We start from the raw sequence: 17,995 nt of genomic DNA, 5'->3' as shown, positions 1-17,995 counted from the left end.
TAAGCAAAATAGTATATTCTATAATTTACACTTAGCTTTGCACCCAAAATAATTTCTGCCCATTGCAACAAAGGCAGACTTTTTACTGCAGCTCCACGTAATGCATCTCTGGGATTCTTAGGCTGCCAGGTGTTTTATATAACATTCTTATGGAAAAAAAAAAAAAGAAAAAAAATATACTCCATTCCTATAAAAATAGCAGGTCTCGTCATATTAACACAGTCAAAGCAATCTCGTATGCAAAAGAAATGAAAATAGCTACAGCAGCTCGATAAGGAACAACCAGTATAGGAAACAAAAGAAGCCAACATAAGGGATGAATTTTGAATTCTGAATAAAATGAGAAGTTCTGATTAACTTAAAATTTACAGAGTGTGAATGCCTCACTGATTGCCAGTGCTATCTGACAGCATGTGCAACAGTCCAACATAACTTATGGACAGGAAAAAACATTTCCATATTACACATCACGACCAGTTTCAGGTAGGCAACTGTCACTGCCAGAGAGGGAATGGTTAGTACAAAAAAAGGAATCTGTGTAATGGCTGAGGTTGCAGCCTAAGAAAGCTACATGCAAAGGCTTTCTCGAATGAATCTCCTCTCTTCCCCACAGCATGGAGTTATATACGTGGACCCATGCTCATTTATAGAGAGGCAGCATAGATCCATGAGAAAGTGGGTTTGTACTAATCCAAAAATATAAGTGAGCCTGAGTGTATAAATATCAGACAGGTTAGATTTCCAGAACCAGAAATGTTTTATTATAGCAGGTAAACAAGACAACCACTAAGATACAGAGAGTCAGTTGTAGGCTTAACAAACTAAAAATACTCCTATCAAATTCACTTGACATCTCAGCTTTAAAAAGTCCCAGCCTTTAGCAAATATAATTTAAATGAAAAAAATATGATTTGTTCAAATCTACTCCAAGATTTGACATAAGGTTATTTTTTAAATTAATTGAATTAAAAACTAGTTCTATTCCCCATCCAACTAACGACCTCTTTTATATACAATTAACACATGCCTTGACAAATTTAGCTCTCTTTTGTTTTGAAGCTCAACATTTGACCTTTTTACATGCTCAGTATTGCTTTCTACAAATTAACTTTATTTTTAGATTAAATAATTACCGCACTTCTTTTTCTTTTCTTCCAAAAAGCAGCTGCCATCAAAAAGTAATTATGGGATATTCTCCCCATTCATGTTTCACTATTAAAAGTATTGCTCGAACAATTAATAAACCTTGTTTAAGATTACATTTGGCAAGGTAAGGCTTGAGATTTAATAAGCATAACTGAACTTATATGTTATTTTTACCATATAGACTGAGTAGAAAAATTTAGTCAACAACAAGAAATGCTAATTGTATTTTTTCCCTATTTCCAAGGGAGATATTTTGATATTATATCTAGAACATTCATTTTGAGTAGTGGCATTCTACTTATCAAGAGTCTGCAAACAGTATATATTTACCTTGTAGAGACACCAACTGTGAATATTGAGGACAGGAATATCTCTGTAACAAGGAAATAGTTACAAGCCCTACAAAGTGCCCTGACCTGAGAATTTAGTTACTTGCAATGGATGAAATGCCTGGAACCACAACAAGGTTAGCATTTGCTGAAGTGCTGGGTTTTTTCTGAATGAAACAATTCATCTTCGCACAGAATCTGAATTCACATGCTGATGGATTATCCATTAGCCTATTATCAATTTACCTGGAGAAATCAAAGGACTTAAACTGAGGAAGAAATGAGTTAAAATTCTTTTGAAGAACCTGGAAAAGCTTTGAGATAACAAAATGATTGTTCTAGTTTTCACACTTAGTAGTGCCAGTGTAAATGACGACAGTAAAACCTAAGAATTACTTCATCCTATCTGAACTGGGAAATAATTTAATTCTGAGCCTGCAACATAACTAGTTCTGTAATCAGATGAAAACATTTCTACAGAGCTTCCCATTAAAAACATGTGCAAAATGTCACATTACCTGTGTCTTTCAAGACTTTACAGCATCATCTGTCTCATGCACATCTTGGTTAAAATGCTGGTCCTAGTCTTTTGTGACAGCTTTTCAAATATATTTTCCCTCTCTACTTACACAGGCTCATTTTCTACACTGGCCAATAGATTTTAAAAATAATCGCACCCCATCCAGGGCAAATATATAAATAAGCAATGTCCCATCAGCAGGCACCATATGGCTGGAGTTTATTTGGGTTTTTCACAGAGGTATAGGAGATCCATAATGAAGTGCTGAGAATTAAGGCACAGCACAAGCTTCAGTGATCCATGGGATTTTGGGGAACTGTTGTTGCCTACCAAGTCAGTAAATTCTTTAGCTCATGAAACTGTGGCCAATAGCCCTGGCACTCATCCTGTGCTCCTGGAAGGCAGTAACATTCTGTCACTGAAAAGAAGCACGATTTTAAGAGCATTCTTGAAAATAACAAACCCTTTATTCTGCCTGAAATGTATTAAAGATACCTGTATGTGAACATAAAATACAGGTCAAGATGTGATCTGAGAAATGTTCATGGGGCAGATGGCACATACACAAGGCAAGGAGTCAGTTGTGGCCATGCAGGTCTCTGTATGTGAAGGAGCAGAAGAAAAAAGTTGAACACCCTTGTACAGAGCTGAGAGGCACTCAGAGCTTTCAGAAGATGCAAGTGATGGTGCCACATCATGGCTGTCAAATTGCCCAAGGAGCTGCATACTTCTCAGGCAATCTGTGAAACCTCGGAGTTACTAAACAGGACTGACAAAGCATTGCAAGCTCTATTTGATCACTGTCACAAATTCGCTAAAGCAGACAAGACTTGTCCAGAAAGGTGGCATGGTCAACATTTTTTTCTCTTTGCTGTGAAGAAGAAAGGTAATTTAGTTCTGTTGATCATGAGTGATGTTAGTAACATTTTAAGTTCTTCATTGATTCCAGAAGATCCAAGTTTGATTGCCTCTGAAGTCTGCCTCTGAAGCCCTTTGTTAACTTCAGGCAGAAGAATGAATTTTTTTTAATGATACTAAGTATCTGCAAAATCATAGAGATACATGCATGAAGAAGAGTCTTAGAACAACATATCCCATGGGAGTGATGGATGTCACATCAACTTTCAAAAATGTTTGCCCTCAAGAAGTAAGGGGCAGAGAGAGGGGACAGATCATTCAAGAATGTTTGTTAATGCAATGTGCACATAATAGTCCCAAGTCCCAATACCCTCTGTACAGATCATGCATGAACTAAAGGGAATGCTTTTTGGTAGGTTTGCTAGATAGTAGGTGCAGCTTTCAAAAACATCAAAAAGGTTTAGAATCCTTGGGAAATTTGGGCTGCTTAATAGCAGTAATTTCTGAAGATATAAGTTAGAAGAGCTTTTATCTTTACTGCAGATTTCAGTGTGAGGCTAGACATAGCTGAATTATCTCAGAGCAGGTTACTACAAGAGATACTTGTAGCTCTAGCCACAGCTACAAAGAACAGTATCTGGCAGTGTATGCATTATATAGTTAGTTTTCCATTGGGTGGCTCCACTGGATTCAAGGTATGCTAAAATGCTATTCTCTGAAGGAAGAGTAAGAATACAGGATTCTGAAACAGATCTAGCCAGCAGTAGATCTCCTAGCAGCATTAAATGAAATCTTGTCCAAGGCCAGTCTTTTTTCTCTTGTATTTTTCCAGCAGCTGAGTTTGCCTTTGTTCTTATGCAGCTCTGAACTGTGTCTTGGCAACACGAGATTGGCAAAGTGAAGGCATTTTTCAAACTGATACTAAATGATGGACAAAATGCCAACTGACTAGATTTAGCTGTCATGGCATATAGAAAATCTACCTCCACTATATGTAAGCAATAAATTATGATCCTTTTAGTACTTTTTGAGTTTCAGTTGAAAACACAGTGAAGAACAAATGAATTTATCCTGCCCTTTTTTAGCTCCCCTATTATCTTGCCTGGATTGCAGCAGTTCTGTAGAGGTACATGAGTTAGCAGTTTGTCTTAGCATGTCGGAAAGAATGTGTTGACTGAAAGGAATAAATAAAATACTGAAAGTACAAGAAAGAGAGAAAACTTCTTTTCTGTCACTGTAGAATGGTAAATTTAAAAAAATAAAGTTTTACTTGCAGCCTCAAAAATGCCAAGGTATTATGCAGCTCCCATTCATTTGAATAGGAATATATAAATATAACAAGTCATACCCCTGTATTTGTGCAACTACTAAAAACTTTCTTTTTCACATTAAAATTGCTATTAAATACTGAAACTGATTTCCATTCAAGAAAGCAGTCATGGCTTAGTATCATTTAGTCCAGTTTAAATGCAGCCAAGACCTTCATGCCCAGTGTGATCAGTTGTCAGTTATGTTAAACAACTACTATCAGCAACATCTATATGAGAAACAATAAAGCATATACAGCACTGAAAACGTCAGTACAATTTTTTTTTTTTTTTCAGTGTGACCTAAAGATGATTTAACTGTCTTAACAACTGCTTCCCTGCCATTTTCCCCAGCAGCACATTAATTTTCAAGTTTATTTATTTGGTATTCTCATCCCAAACTTCTGGATATTTTAACCTAGTCATAAAAGAAACAACTCTTGCCAGCCTGGATCTAATTTCATGTCATAAATCTCTTCAAGCAGGAAATCCTCTGATATCCTTTGATATCCTTTGATATGTTATCTTGCATCACCTCCACTGTAGGCTATGATGCTGCCATCTTTTCCCCACTCTTCTGTGTTTCCAGCGATATATTTCTTCCACTTAGGGGAACCTCTGTATCTCTGTGTCCATAAGGCCTTGAGGTTATACACAACTGGAAGCTGTTTTTTCCAATTATTTCTTTTACCTTGCTCTACCTTTTGCCCTTCTGTGGGTATGAATTGTAGGAAAAAGGGTATGGGGACTGAGAGTCTTAGTCTGTGCTGTAGGCTGTGACTGTTCTGCCCCAAATGTGAGTCAGAGCAGTCTCAGTTAGTTTCTGCTGCCCTCAATATCCATGAAATAAATTGCAGGTATATATGGTTCATTCTCAAACTAGTATTCCCTTCAAAATGTTCCATGTTCATGTCCCATTTTCTGTAGAGGCCATCTGCACCCAGAGAAGGGAAAGAGCTTCATAAAGCCATTTTACACCCTATAGGGCCTTTTTGCTCTGAATATGGCACAGGGAGTCCCTAATGAAACAAAGAAACCATCGAAGGAATTTTTCTGTAGGATTTTGCAGGATGTATATTGTGCAACTGCATTTCTAACAGTTTATTCAATAACATCAAGCCTACACAATGGGTCTGAAGTGTATTACAAATATATGGGAATCTAAAATTAATGTGTTTAGCATTAGATCACCTACTGAACATTAAAGGCAGGAAATTTTGGATTTCTTAATAAATATTTTAATAATTATACTCAGATGGCCAGAGAAAGTCATAACTACAATTGGTTAAAAATAGAATTTCTCCTCAAAAAATGTTCAAGTACTTTTTCTTGTCACTTGTTAGTATATTGTAGGGAAAATAGACCAAAAATAGATCTAAAAAAAAAATCAAATGTTTTGTGTTTCTCCTTATGTTAAATACCTACAAATTTAGGCATTTTAGAAATTTGTCCCATTTATTCATATCTGTCCCTCTGTTTGGCCACAGAATATAAATGGACCAATTAAGACCACTAATTCACTTCCATTTTTTCCCATTCTTTTGACATCCTATGATTGAAATCTTTCAGAGCTAGAAAATGAAAAGTGGTGGTGTGAACTTGTAACTGTTTTACTTTGTTTTTAAAACCTTCAAAATACTAAGGATGCATGATTTTGTTTTCAAACTTCAGGTTGATACAGAAGCGTATTTCAACAGAGAATCTTTTCACTGTAAAATCTTTCAAGTGAAAAAAATTTGCTAACAGTACTCATGTTCATAGTACTGAAGGTTTTTAAGCTCTGATTCAGAAGTACCTCAGCCAAAAATCAATGGAGTTTGGGAAAAAATATTAAAGAGCTCGTGTTTGAACAGAATGTAATGTCTTTCTTCATCAAGCTGTGTTGGATACAATAAGGAACAATATGCTGGACTAGGCGGACTTTTGCTCCGATGCCATAGCAAGAGTTTGGCTCTTTTTCTGGCACTGAAGTTCTTTCCAGTTTACATTCAGAAATAATGAACTTAATGGGGCAGACCTCAAGCCTTATACAACACTGAGCTGATAATTATATCAGACTTTACCATGTAAAATACATTGTACTACCCATAAAAGATACTAAGATAGTTTAGCCCAGTGACATTAACTTTCCGTGGCTAGCTGGTGATGACACATATCATGCTTCACTATTGCACTAAATCATTAAAGCTAGCATACTTTTAAGCATGCAAATTTGGACAAAGAAATCTGAGGCCTTTTGATCCTGACTTTAACTAGTGTAGGCAAGTTTATTGTTTATCCTAAGTATGCACTTTTGTTTTCTGAATGCCATCCAATCATCACTACCCACCTTGAAGTACTACAGATAGCTCCCCTCTTCACTCAATTTTACCCTTTTTTGAAACAGAGGTGTTTTCTGTAGCCTTTTTGCTTGGGCAAGTCTTTGCCTAAACTTAATAAAGTTATTTTAGTCTTTTCATATAAGTCAGCATACAGCTAGCCTCCAAATCACTTTTATTGCTCCTTCCTTTCTTTCTTCTCTCCTTCTTGTAATTTTTTCCAGTCATAGGATGCCAGAATGGAATGCAGTATTTCAGGTGTAGTCATCGATGCTAAAGGGGAAGGAAGGTATCATCTTCCTCCTTTGCTGACAGAATATGCCACCTCCACAAAAAAATCACTGTATCCCTTGTTCCTCCCACTCTCTTCAAATCTCTACAAATGCATTCCTTTCAAAATGCTTCAGATGTAGTAACCCAGAAAGATGCAAAGAGTTGAGCTAAAACTGGAGAACGATAGGAAGGCAAAGCAAAACAGGAGGAGTTCAGTAGAAGAGGACTGTATAAACCTACATGTGTCATGGTGGTCAAATGCAGGTAACAAAAGATCAACAATCATGGAGGAAAAGAAGCAGGGGAGTGATTCACCAAGCTTTTTAATGTTGTGTATTCAATTATACTTGTGGAGGAGAATCCTACCCAGGCAGTGAGGTTGCATTTTACGTCTGCTTTGTCACATCGTAAACAACGACACAATGTGTAAGACAGGGGAGAATCAAACCCCATATGTTCTCAAATCTGCTGAGCCTTTTATATGCCTTTTTTTTTTTTAATGGGGAATTCATAAAATACAACTCTTTCCTACAAAGACTTCCAGTTTCAACAGATGAAAATGTTTTCATGAGAAAGGCTTTCCATGGAAATACTCCCAACTTTCAGTCCTCTGTGGTTAGAGCTCCCGCAGCCCTGAGTGCTGGAGTCAGCCACCCTCACTTGCCAGGGAAGCAAGGGCAAACAGGGAAACAACCTTGGCACAACAAGCAGCTACAAAACCTTGGCACAGCACTGCCTGCGGAGTGAGGAACGAGTGGGACTGTCGAGAGAAGTGTGAGGAACACATTGGCCCAAATTCCCTGCAGATCTGGGTTTCTACTTTTCAGACAAAGAAGAAAGCAGCATATTTCAGCTCTCCCTTCCTTTCCCCACTACAGCTCAGTGACTGCCCCAACCTATGCCATCTTTTAAGAGTCCCCTAGAAAGCATGAGCAGATGTGAACTGGACACCAGCACCTCAATCCAATGTGGTGCCTTCCTTACACATTGTAACAAAGACAACATTGCCAGTTGGCCAAAAAACCAGGATTTTGAGTTCAGCATCAGCTGAGAGTGACTGTATGCAGCAAGACAGGTCACCACAGCACAGAGCAATGCTAATCCAACAAATAATCTGCTCAGCCAATTTCCCAGGTTTGCCTTCAGGCATCGAGATTGACATCCCAAGTGGACAGGAACAATATACAATCTTTCCAGCTGAAGCATACTTATATTATCCACCCTGCACTGCGAATCAGAGTAATAAGGAGTTACCAGAAAGCAGGTCATTTTGGCCCTTCAAGAAGGACTAAAATCAGAAGGCTTATTTTGTAAAAGGAGGAGTTTTACTGACTCTTAGTAGTGATTTACTCTAAGTTGAATTTACACGGAAATTAGAACTAAACTCGCATACTTAAAATTAGAATAATGAAAAACAAATTACCATTTTGAAATCTGTATAGTAGTCTATTAAAGATAGCTTAAGACATGCATTGTTCCTGAGAAAAGAAAGAATAAAAGCATGATTGAAAGTTTAGCCTGACCTGTTTAAGCATGTTAAATTCTCAGTTATATTGTGGTGAACTTATAAGCAGTTATTCAGCTTGGCTCCAGTTACAGATACTCTACATGTCAGAACATGCAGACCTGGAATATGGGCAGAGGGCTAAGCACACAGTGGCAGCATCTGGAATACAGTAATTCCTCTTCCCAAATCTTTTTCCCTAGTATATTTCTGACTCCAGCTCTGGTAGCTGGTTTTGCTGGAGGAAATCACCATTGCTTCTTTCTCATTTGAGTAAAGGGTTTTAACAACAAAACACTACTGGGAAACCTGGGGAGAAGGTAAAGAGTCTGTCTTCACAGTTGCACCAGTTTTCAGCATTGCTTACATTCAGATGGGGGCACTTTGTCTCCTCTGGTCCCTTCCCATCCCAGCTAAGCATGCAGAAGTCTCCAGAAGTCAAAACAGTGCACTATGACAGAAACCCAATTAACATATTTTAAAGACCCCCCCAAAAAAGTTACTTTTGGCTAAAATCTTTTTTTCTGTTAGTTCTGGCAAAGTTTACTGTGTTTTCACAGTATTAAAAATCAACATTCTCTGTATTAAATTAACTTTCATTATTTCAATATGAAATTGGAAAGCATACAAGAAAATGCAAACATAGATTCCTTGAAGCTTGTCTTCTGCAAAGCTTCAGTTGAAAATTACCACATAAATTAAAGTGCACCTAAAAAGAAAACTGGAACCAGAATGTTTATGGATGTTTATGGAATGTTTGTGAATGTTTATGTGACATGTGAATGTGGATAAAATTCAAACAAGAATTCGAGGCAACATTTGGTTGCCGAAGTAGTTTTATGACACCATCTTAAGGATTCTGATGGTGTTTGTTCAAAAGAAGCCAAGCCTCAAGGGAAACAGGTGTCCCTGGGAGGACCTGCTGGATCTCTCTTTGTGAGGAAGCAGACGGAACTTGCAGTTTCTTCTTCCACTTTTGTACGAAGATATTTTTGGTAGAAGAAAAGAATTCTGGTCTCTGTGCAACTGCTCACTTGGTTTATTATCTTTAGCACATCATAAATACCCTTCCAAGGTCACTTCCTATGAAGTGCTGAGTATCTTTATGCAGTGTTGAGGCAATGTAGAAATGCTGCACAGAAGAAACAAAAATCTCCTTGTTGATAAAGAAAATTAAAATAAAAAATTACCACTATTGCATGGAGTCCTACCCCAAGTTATTCCAACTCCTTGGAAATCACCTGCAGGCAGGCCACTCCAAAGGGGTATCCAGCACTGTTTACTATCTGTCCAGGGGGCATTGAGAAGATTATTTAGGCTGGGATTCATCTCAACTAACTTAATTAACAGCCTTAAATTTCAGTATCTAAAATATCTTTCAGATTTTCCTAAAGACAGTGGAGTGATCATGACAAATGATACTTTATTCCTTTCTAGGCTGAGAGCCTTAAAAGGGGAATAGCAACACCAAAATGGTAAAGCAATACAGTTATGACAGGCTGTCCCCATGACTCTCTGCAGCCCCTTAGGCAGGCGTCACATTTTCACTTTGTGGGAGCTGAATTACCAGAGTACTGATTTTCAAAAGCAAACAGATCTTATCACTGTCACATGAAGCAAGATTTAACCTTCTGGAGAAGGATGGTCAGAGGTTTCCTTCATGATTCCAGATGGCCAGCATGTCATCCATGCTGCTCAGCCTGGAGCAGCAGAGAGACTGGAGCATTGTCTCAACCCCTGCACCCTTTAACATGAGCTTCTCAGTCAAGCCCTGGGAATATCAGCCACAGGAACAGTTCCCTAATGGTAAATTAACTTCCAGTTTGAGTCCTTTAGCCAAGACAATATATTTTTAAATCCTATACTTTAACTCAGGCAGAAGTTTTGCATAACCTTTATGCAAAAACCTATGAGATTCTATGAGCTGTGCAATGCAAATTCATAAATCAGTCAACCGTAATAGACAAAACTGACCTGGAAACACATCAAGGTTCATTTTTTTCTCATTTTCCTAGTATAGATTACAAACATCCAGGAAATCCACTCAGTATAGGTGAATTCAACAGAAAATACCTTTTTTTTTTTTTTCAGAGTATGCCTCTAAGTTGTTTTATTTAAACAAGAAGAAAAGAAATCAAATTACAATTTTCTTCCTCTTGCAAGCTTAAGCACGCTTAGCAGGTACAAATTACTACTGGAATAACAGGAAAGAATAGGAAAATACTTGTTATCTATTATGTGCATTACTGCAGCACAATCAAGTACCTGTCAGGGAGCACTCCACAGAGATGGAATAAAACCATGTACCCTGCTCAAAGAGCTAACCTGCTCTGGAGGACAAGAGGCACAGTCCCATCTAGACAGTCATGAAAAGCTGGGAACTACTAGGAAAACTATGGTCAGCACAATGAGCAGATCAGTGTAATTGCTCTTAATTGGACTATTTAATTCAAAATTACATTGTATCCAAACATTTTATAAAAGGTGGTTATGGTTATGCTGATTTAGTATTTTTTTCTTTTATTTTTTTTATGTATTTAGTTACCTGTTTTTAAAAGCCATCTCCTTTTGGAAACTATTTATTGGTCACTGAATTTTACTGTTGTCTTGTAGGACAATTTGGGTGGGAGTGTTTCTTTGACTTTTTCAAAGAATTTTCATAGATTAGGAAAACAACTCTTTCTCTTACAAAATGCAGGACATCTTTACCTATCTACTTTTTTAAGCATTATACTAAGAGGCATGTCAACAACCTTTCAACTAACTAAAATGTCCTGCAGTGTAGTGGCACTGTTTTTCTAACTCAACATCAAAGCAATAACTTCCCAAACTTCTGGAACTGCTTGTGAGTCCAAGATCTTAATTGTATCACTATTGCTTCAGTCACTCCATGTTTTCTTTTCTCTGTAATCTTCGTGTAAAGAGCATGCTGCTTTATCAGCTGGACAGCCCTTGCCTCTCATCTCAACCCCAGACTTTTCTGCACCGTAGCACCATCAGGCTAGAGAGAGAACAATCCTTCAGAAACTGGCGTTTTAGTTCACTATTCTCCAGATTCTGGGGCTGATTTTATCAAGACTTCATACTGGATTCATCTGTTCATTTCCCCTATGACTTTTGGCAGCTCCGAAATTCCTGCTGACTTTACCAAAAAAAGGAACATAGTTTATCGAGAAAGCAGGAGTGTAATACTGACATACGGGGAGAAGGAAAGCTTGTGTAGGCAGTCAACAGAAGGATAAGGAAAGCCCAAAGGAGTCATCGCCTCAAAACGTTCTGTTTCACATTGCTGAAACTGCTTATTTGTATACGCTCGTAGATATTTTGTGTTAATTAGGTGTTATTTAATGATCTCAATCACTTTCTAGGGACCTGTGGCCAAATACAGCCCACACGACAGCTTACACTATCCACGACTTCCTCAAATACCCCGCTGTGGGGTAACGTAAGGGAGTTACTCAGTTGCAAATCCGTATTTGTTACACCCGGATTGTTCAGCCCTGCCAGCACGGTTCTGGGACAGCCATCGCGGCTGAAGCGGGTAAATATTTTATATACAGACTGGTACTTACACGCTTTTCCGCATCATGATAAAGTTTAAATCTCAGTCTTGAGCTGTCAATTTTCAGGTCCTTTTCTTTTCTTAAAGCTCATTATTATTATTTATTTTAGGATCTCTAAAGTTCCTGGCGGGTTTAAGTGTAGTTTTGGTGTTATTTTGGTTTGGGGTTTTTTTTGCTTCAGCTATGGAGCTCACTCGGGTGTATTTCGTGGCTGCTGTTGTTCCCTCCTCTCCCGAACCGCGATCCCTGGGTAGACGGGCGGGGGCAGTGGCCGCCAGCAGCCGGCACGGCCCCCCCCGCGCTCGAAACCTCCCGGAATTCCTCATCCTGCCCCCGGCCTGAGCGCGCCCATCGTGGAAACCGCGGCGAACGGCGCCCAGCAGCCGCGGCGGGGCAGGCACAAGTACGGCGCTGCGAGGCGGGAGCGGAGCGCGGGGCTCTCCCTGCGAGAGGCGGGCGGGAGCGGCTCCGCGCCGAGCGAGCCGCACTGAAGCCCCGCATGGCGCGGCTCCACATGGCGCGGCCCCGCTCGGCGGCAAGGTGAGTCTCCGGCAGCACCACCTGGGCCTGGGGAAGAGGGGAACGGGACGCCGAGCGGAGCCTCCCGCGGGCTCCCGGGCGAGGCAGCCCGGCAGCAGCGGCTGAGCGGGAGCGCGGGGGCGCGGGGGCGGCGGGCGGGAGCCGGGCGGGGCGCGGGCGGCGGCTCCCCCTGGCCGGGCGGCGCTTGGTTTCTCCTGCCAGGGGAGGCAGGGCCAGGCGCGGCGAGGGTGGGCGCGGAGTTGGCGGCAGGGCTGGGGGCAGTCGGCGGCGAGCTCCGGAGGAGTTTGTTCTGCACGCGGGGCGGGAGGTGAGGGACGGGCTCCGGGACCGGGCTCGCCTCCGCTGCGCTCCGCGGTGGGTTTTGGGGCCGGGAGTTTGTAGCGGCCGTGGCGGAGGGGAAGAGCCCCGGGGCAGGGACAGCGGGTGGGGAGCCGCGGGACACGGTGGGCGGTGGCGGGTTAGATCCTCCTCTTCCCCTCCGTGCTACGCCGGTGAAGTCGACGGCCGGGTGGGAAGGTGGCGGCGTGAGCTGGAAGTGGGCGAAAACTTGTTCCTCCGCGTGTTCTCCCGCTCTCCCGCGGGGCCGGGGCCACCCGGGCGAGCCGCTTATCGGGGGCGGAGGACGAGACGCGGGCCGGGGGAGGGAGGGTGGGCGCGGGCAAGAGGAGCCGCGCCGCCCCGCCGCTGCCGTGTCCCTTTCCTCCCCTGCCGCAGGTCTCGCCGCGGGAAGCGGAGCGGAGCCAGCCCCCGAGGGCAAACTCCTGCCCCCGAAGAAAGGGCTGCCCGGAGCCGGCCCCCGCCTCGCCGCGCCGCCCGGAGCCGGAGGTGCCCGGAGGGAAAAGTTGCGTGCGGGGCCGGGCCGGGCGAGATGCCGGGGCGCGGCGCGCTCTGCCTGGGGCTGCTGCTGCCCGTCCTGCTGGGCTGCGGCTCGGCGCAGCCCGGCGGCTGCCCGGCCCTCTGCGAGTGCTCGGAGCCGGCCAAGACGGTGAAGTGCGTGAACAGGAACCTGACGGCGGTGCCCCCCGACCTGCCACCCTACGTGCGCAGCCTCTTCATCACCGGCAACCCCCTGACCCACCTGCCGGCCGGCGCCTTCCCCGCCCAGCGCCTGCCCGACCTCGCTTCCCTCAACCTCAGTGGCAACCACCTGCGGACCGTGGAGGCCGGCGCCCTCGCCCTGCCCGCCCTGCGGCAGCTGGACCTCAGCGGCAACGCGCTGGCCTCCTTCAGCCCGCAGGCCTTCGGGGAGGGCGGCAGCCCGCTGGAGGAGCTGGCCCTCCGCGGGGCCCTGCGCGACCACGGCGTCCTGCTCAGCCTGGCCGCTCTGCTGCAGTCCGGGACCCTGCGCAACCTCAGCCGCCTGGAGCTGGCCGACAACGGGCTGCTGCTGCTGCCCGCTGGCATGTTCACTGCCCTGCCGGCCCTGCAGCAGCTGGACCTCAGCAACAACTCCCTGGTGGGCCTGCGAAATGTCTCTTTCCAGGGGCTGGGCCAGTTGCAGAGCCTCAACCTCAGCGACAACTCCCTGAGTGTGCTGTGGAACAGCACCCTGGCCCAGTTCCGCAGCCTGCCCGCGCTCCAGCGCATCGTTTTGGGCCACAACACCTGGGTCTGTGACTGCGCCATCGAGGACCTGGTGGCCTGGCTCAAAGAGAGCGACCAGGTGGAGGGCAAAGAAGCCCTGACATGTGCCTCCCCTGACAAGATGTTGGGCAAAGCACTGCTGAAGATCAACAGCTCAGACCTGAACTGCTCTGTGCCCATAGATCTGCCTTCCCAGCTACAGACTTCATATGTCTTCCTGGGGATAGTCTTGGCTCTCATTGGGGCCATATTCCTCCTAGTTTTGTACTTGAACCGAAAAGGAATCAAAAAGTGGATGCACAACATCAGAGATGCCTGTAGGGATCACATGGAGGGCTACCACTACAGATATGAGATCAACGCAGACCCCAGGCTAACAAACCTCAGCTCCAACTCGGATGTCTGACAAAATGCCCCAGGTGCAGGGCAGTGCAAAGTACCTATGCATGAAAAGTAGACTTATGCTTTACCCTCGTGCTTGCTTCCATCTCCCCTGAAAAGTCTCAGACATGCTTGTAATTTGAGGGGGATATGCCTCCCTGTGACGTCAAGTTAATTTTTGTTTTGAGACACCGGACAGCTGAGCATGGCGTTCAGCTGTATGTAGGAAACAAGCTGCTACTTATTTTCCTCCTTACCTGTCTGCACTTGTGGGAAAGTTTTTTTCAAGACGTCAAAAGAAAAAAAGGATTCTGATGATCCAAAGCCACCAGAGTTTATAAAATGTTTACTAATGCAGACGCCATTCAACAAAAGCTGCCTCAACTTTTTGGGAAAATAATGTTATGTTCCCCTGTGCCAGTTTTGATCTTGTATATCTGAATTGAGATGCAATGATTACATTTCATAGACTACCTTGAGATTTTAAAAACCAAACAAAATCCTTTTAACAGCTCTTCAGAAGGAAATAAAATAGCAAGCATGCACAAATACTGTATAGTTTTACACGTTAGGAAATTTATGATCTCAGTAAGTCTCTTACTGTTTTGTAGTTATTTTTGATTGTAGTTTACGTGACTTGAGAGAATTTTTTATACAAACTGCATCTAAACTCCATCTAAACTCAGTCTGAACTGTTAAATTCAATAAACAGTCTTACAAGAACTGTTGTGTTTGCTGTTCAATGAGAAAAGTATGGACATCTAAGAATGTGAATAGCGCTACAGTCTCTGAAGTAATAGCCCTGCAGTAGTAATATGAATAAAATTTTATACAAATGTGTAGCTTAGAGGCATAAATGTTTGACAATTTTCTGATATATGCTAAGAGAATTACACTGAGCTTAATTACACTGAGAATTAAATGACGAGAGCAGTTTCACTTGGCACAAACCCCTCAGACTGCTCTCTGCGAGCACCTGCATAATGTCAAGACAGATGCTAGGGTCCACTTTCCTGGGAAGGTACAAGCTAATAGAATTTTCATAAGGTCTTCTCTACCAAATAAAAAAAAAATCAAATTAAATTGTGGAGTTGGTAAGCTAAAGAAAATTTTACCTGAATAGAATTGCTTATTATAAAAAACCATGCTTGTGTGTCCTGAACTAAATTAAATGCAGCTCAGTTGTGTGGCTGGCAAGCTCTAGGCTTGTCCATCACTACAGCATTTGTTAGATCGCTGTTTCCTTTTTAAGGTCTCAGTACTTGTGAAGTTCTGTAGCGATCTACATCCAGTAACTTGATGGAACTTTACATTTATCTCAATGCATTTAACAGGTGCACTTCAGTATGGTATGTTGCTTACTACTTGCTTGGGAATGCATTTTCTTGTAAATAGGTAAAGCATGCAAGAAACCCTGTCAGAATGCCTACTTTAAGATGCAACTCTGACCACATATAGAAAGGTTAGCAAGAACCTTCCAGTTGTTGCCAATAATTATTGCACTTTTTCTAATCTATTTATGGTTTCTTAACGAAAAAAAAATACACCAGCTGTAAAAGTGTGATGTGACTTGATATATATCAGTTTATTTGTGGAGCTTTTTCCATGGTCACTATAACTTGAAGCTCTTGAGCATCTCTCAAATTTTATGAATTGCTGGCTAATTCCTTTTGATTTCAAAAGTGGCAGTTCTCTCATAGATGTATACATTTGGTAAAGAGCTCATAAATATAAAATAGTCTTTAAAGTATCAGAAGAAATATAATCTATTTTGGGCATCAGTATTATTCAAAAGCATTTTTCATCTCCTTGCGACTTCAGACAAAGCAAGTAGCACAACTTGCTTTAGGCTAATTTTCTATTGCTTTAAATTGGATTTGTTTAATAGCAGTGATTTTTTTATGTACTTATGTGCATTTACCCTTAAAAGTAAAAAAAGAATGGCTATTAATTACAATTAATGTTTTGTAAATCAGTATATTTTGCAATTAATGTGAATTAAGTGATAGCATATTTCTCCTGCTGTAATTTAAATGTTTGAGCAATATCTGGTTAACGGCATATGAATTAAGTTTGCGGATTCTTATAAAGCAGACTGCCCGTCTGAGTATTAGCTGCCCATATTTTAAGGATAGTGTGAAAACCCCCGTGTGAAGAACTATTACTGTTGCCACTATGCAAACTGTTCATACTTGGTATACATCAGATAGTTTATGTAAGAAGCTAGAACTTGCAGTAGCTACGCAGTGTGCTTTGTTGTATTGGTTATTCTGGAGATTATCGACTTACACTTACCTGTACAGTGCCAAGAGGAGTAGAGCATCATCCTTGCTTAAGATGCTTCTGTAATATAACAGATAAAATGTGTGCAAACCAAGCCATTTCTTGGGCAATTTCCTGAGTTTTGTTAACAGATACTTTAAAGTAACTACAGTAAAAGCAATTATCCTTGATGTGTTAATGTAACTGCTGTGCATTTGTAGAGCTGTGTAAGGACAGGCAACGACTTTTAATTGCAGTCTCTTACCAATGGAGCGAGTATTTGTATAGTGGGCAAGTGTAACTGTTGTTGCTGTTACTACACGTATTATTCTAAAGATTATTATTACTATTATTTTCGTATCTTAGTCAATGTAATAGAAATTTATTAGAGACCTGGTGACAGCTACTTTAAAATAATTTTTGTCATTTCCTTATGTGTGTATTTATTAGGATGTAAATTTAGCATGTGTCAGTGTTGTGTTGGATGATGTTCCCCTGCAGTGTTTGACCAAACAGTGAATGCTTTGGTGTTTTGTACAATGCATTATTTGATCTTAAATTCCCTTCCATAAACAGTGCTTGAAATTTGTTCTGCTTTTCTTTCTCAAAATAATTAACAGTGGTACTCAGAAGACACATAAAAGTAGCTCCCACACTACTTCGGAACATGGTTAAAAACTAAACATTTAAAATATCGTTAGTTTCAAGGTTCTTCTGAAGCACATTTTATAATCCTACTCTGCTTTGACACCTGAGATTCCAATTGACTACTATTTCCAGAGAAGCTTATTCATTCATTCTTCAATAAAACACGTGCAGTACTAAATGCCTCTAAAATGTGTTTTGTATACATAAATCCCCAAAGTTCTGTATGACATAGTTGTTACTGAAAAACATCCAGACTAAAGTAGTGGGCAAATCTTCATGAAAGGCTGCACAGCTCAGAAGCAGAAAGGATCATTTCTCCAAGGTTTAGTTGCTTTCTTGAAGCTAGTTTTCATTGTAACAATCTTAAAATTTTCTTGGAAAAATAGCACAAGGAATTGACATAGTTTTAATATATTTTCTTAAAACACTTTGGTTAAGTGCTCTTGCCATGTAAAAAAATTCCCCAAATCCTCCTTTAACCAAGGTAGCTTTATATTAGATCATTTTATTTCATTAGATAATTTTTATTTCACCAAGCCATAATATTACCAATAATTTTGACATCCAAAAAGTGGTTTGCAAGTTTTGCAACAACTGCTTTAGATCTTTTCATTTGGGATAATTTACCTTTTAAGCACTGGTGACAGTCCCCAGTGACATGGTAGCAAGTGGAGCAGTCTGTTCAGACCCGTATTCTGTTGTTGACTGAGATGTCACTGAAAACAGGCATGGCAAATTATTCAAAATACGACTGCGCTAGAA

At 41.5% G+C, this 17,995-nt stretch overlaps 1 protein-coding gene across 2 annotated transcripts; it reads left to right on the top strand.

Annotated features, from left to right (window-relative positions):
• Positions 1–12,293: 12,293 nt before the first annotated feature.
• Positions 12,294–17,399, top strand: TPBG (trophoblast glycoprotein). Of its 2 annotated transcripts, none has more exons than XM_069011259.1 (2): positions 12,294–12,358; positions 13,073–17,399. In XM_069011259.1, exons 1-2 carry the CDS (start codon positions 12,318–12,320, stop codon positions 14,346–14,348), a joined length of 1,317 nt encoding a protein of 438 aa, XP_068867360.1. In that variant the 5' UTR covers positions 12,294–12,317; the 3' UTR covers positions 14,349–17,399. The 2 variants fall into 2 exon arrangements, with proteins under 2 accessions (XP_068867360.1, XP_068867361.1); XM_069011260.1 differs by lacking the exon at positions 12,294–12,358 and adding an exon at positions 12,567–12,665.
• The last annotated feature ends 596 nt before the right edge of the window (positions 17,400–17,995 follow it).

This window comes from Aphelocoma coerulescens, chromosome 3, assembly GCF_041296385.1.
Source record: "Aphelocoma coerulescens isolate FSJ_1873_10779 chromosome 3, UR_Acoe_1.0, whole genome shotgun sequence".
In the NCBI taxonomy this organism is placed as follows: Eukaryota; Metazoa; Chordata; class Aves; order Passeriformes; family Corvidae; genus Aphelocoma; species Aphelocoma coerulescens.
The sequence above is the reverse complement of the archived record's forward strand: the minus strand, read 5'-3'. Positions and strand labels throughout refer to the sequence as shown.

What these genes read in the sequence shown, in the direction of transcription:
- TPBG (XM_069011259.1), top strand. Translation starts at nt 12,318, where the DNA reads ATGGCGCGGCTCCACATGGCGCGGCCCCGCTCGGCGGCAAG. An exon ending in CGGCCCCGCTCGGCGGCAAG is followed by an intron (nt 12,359 to 13,072) that starts GTGAGTCTCCGG and finishes CCCCTGCCGCAG; the next exon opens with GTCTCGCCGCGGGAAGCGGA.